This window comes from Nematolebias whitei, chromosome 16, assembly GCF_014905685.2.
Source record: "Nematolebias whitei isolate Nwh7 chromosome 16, NemWhi1, whole genome shotgun sequence".
Lineage (NCBI taxonomy): Eukaryota > Metazoa > Chordata > Actinopteri > Cyprinodontiformes > Rivulidae > Nematolebias > Nematolebias whitei.
This window is the reverse complement of record NC_056513.1, coordinates 2,413,351-2,414,380: the sequence shown is the minus strand read 5'-3', so window position 1 is coordinate 2,414,380 and position 1,030 is coordinate 2,413,351. Positions and strand designations below refer to the sequence as shown.

At 43.1% G+C, this 1,030-nt stretch overlaps 1 protein-coding gene across 1 annotated transcript in view; it reads left to right on the top strand.

The window, feature by feature from the left end:
* The window catches only part of LOC119422663 (heterogeneous nuclear ribonucleoprotein L-like), a 14,552-nt gene that overhangs the window by 6,344 nt on the left and 7,178 nt on the right, over positions 1-1,030 (top strand). Inside the window, exons 4-5 of the mRNA XM_037690049.1 lie at positions 128-224; positions 366-438. Of these exons, the coding sequence (XP_037545977.1) occupies positions 128-224; positions 366-438 (170 nt within the window). The remainder of the gene's footprint in view (positions 1-127; positions 225-365; positions 439-1,030) is intronic.

The following is a 1,030-nucleotide window of genomic DNA, read 5'->3' as shown; positions in this document are numbered from 1 at the left end:
AAGGAAAACTGCTTGTTTAGAACTATTAAAGCTGACAGTAGGCTCCACTGAGGTGTGTGTGGGCCTTGTTTCTCTCCTCTGATTGGCTGACTGATCTTGGTGAGTCATCCTTAACGAGCTCGTTAACGTTTGAGTCGGTGGAAGGCGCGCAGAAGGCCAAGCTGGCTCTGAATGGAGCTGACATTTACTCCGGCTGCTGCACGCTTAAGATCGAATATGCTCGGGTAAAAACACTTACACTCTCACACACACATACACATCTTTAACAAACACACACTGAGGTGCACGCACACAAATGCATCCTCATGCTCATGCCCACGCACACACACCCACCCAGAGGTGCTGTGCTCTGTCGCCCCCTGCAGCCCAACAGACTGAACGTCGTTCGCAATGACACCAGCAGCTGGGATTACACCAAACCCTTTCTCCTGCACCGAGGTAGGACATCACCTTCAAGCTCTGATCTCACACACACACACACACAATGCAGACATGCACACACTCACCCAAGCACTCCGACTCTTATCTAAGAATACTGTGGTAAAAATCCTAAATGGTTTCTTCTGTTCAAAACCCCAAACTATTTAAATCTTCCTCTGTTTATTTGTAAAACTGAATTATTTTTAGATTGTGTCTTTCCTGCACTCACAACAAACCAAAACTGGAATTGTTCCATAAACGATCCACAAATATGATGCGACCTGTGAGCAGAGTGTGTTCATGCGATGAAACATCTGGACTGGACTTAACATTTTATCACTTTGCTGCAAACACGACACAATAATATTGATAAATCGGTTATGATGCCTCGTAACAAATGTTTCTTTTACATTTTGTAAATGATACGAGTACGCGTCACACTTTGAGGTTCTCCTTTGCAGCTGCAGCACTAAAACAGTCCTATATGCGATAGACCTGTTGTCTTTGTGTTAATTTTGTTGACATTCTTAGATCAACACTTAAAGAAAAAAATGAAGTGAAAGAATAATGAGGTACAACAAAGTCCATGCTCAATAATCCAGGTATACAA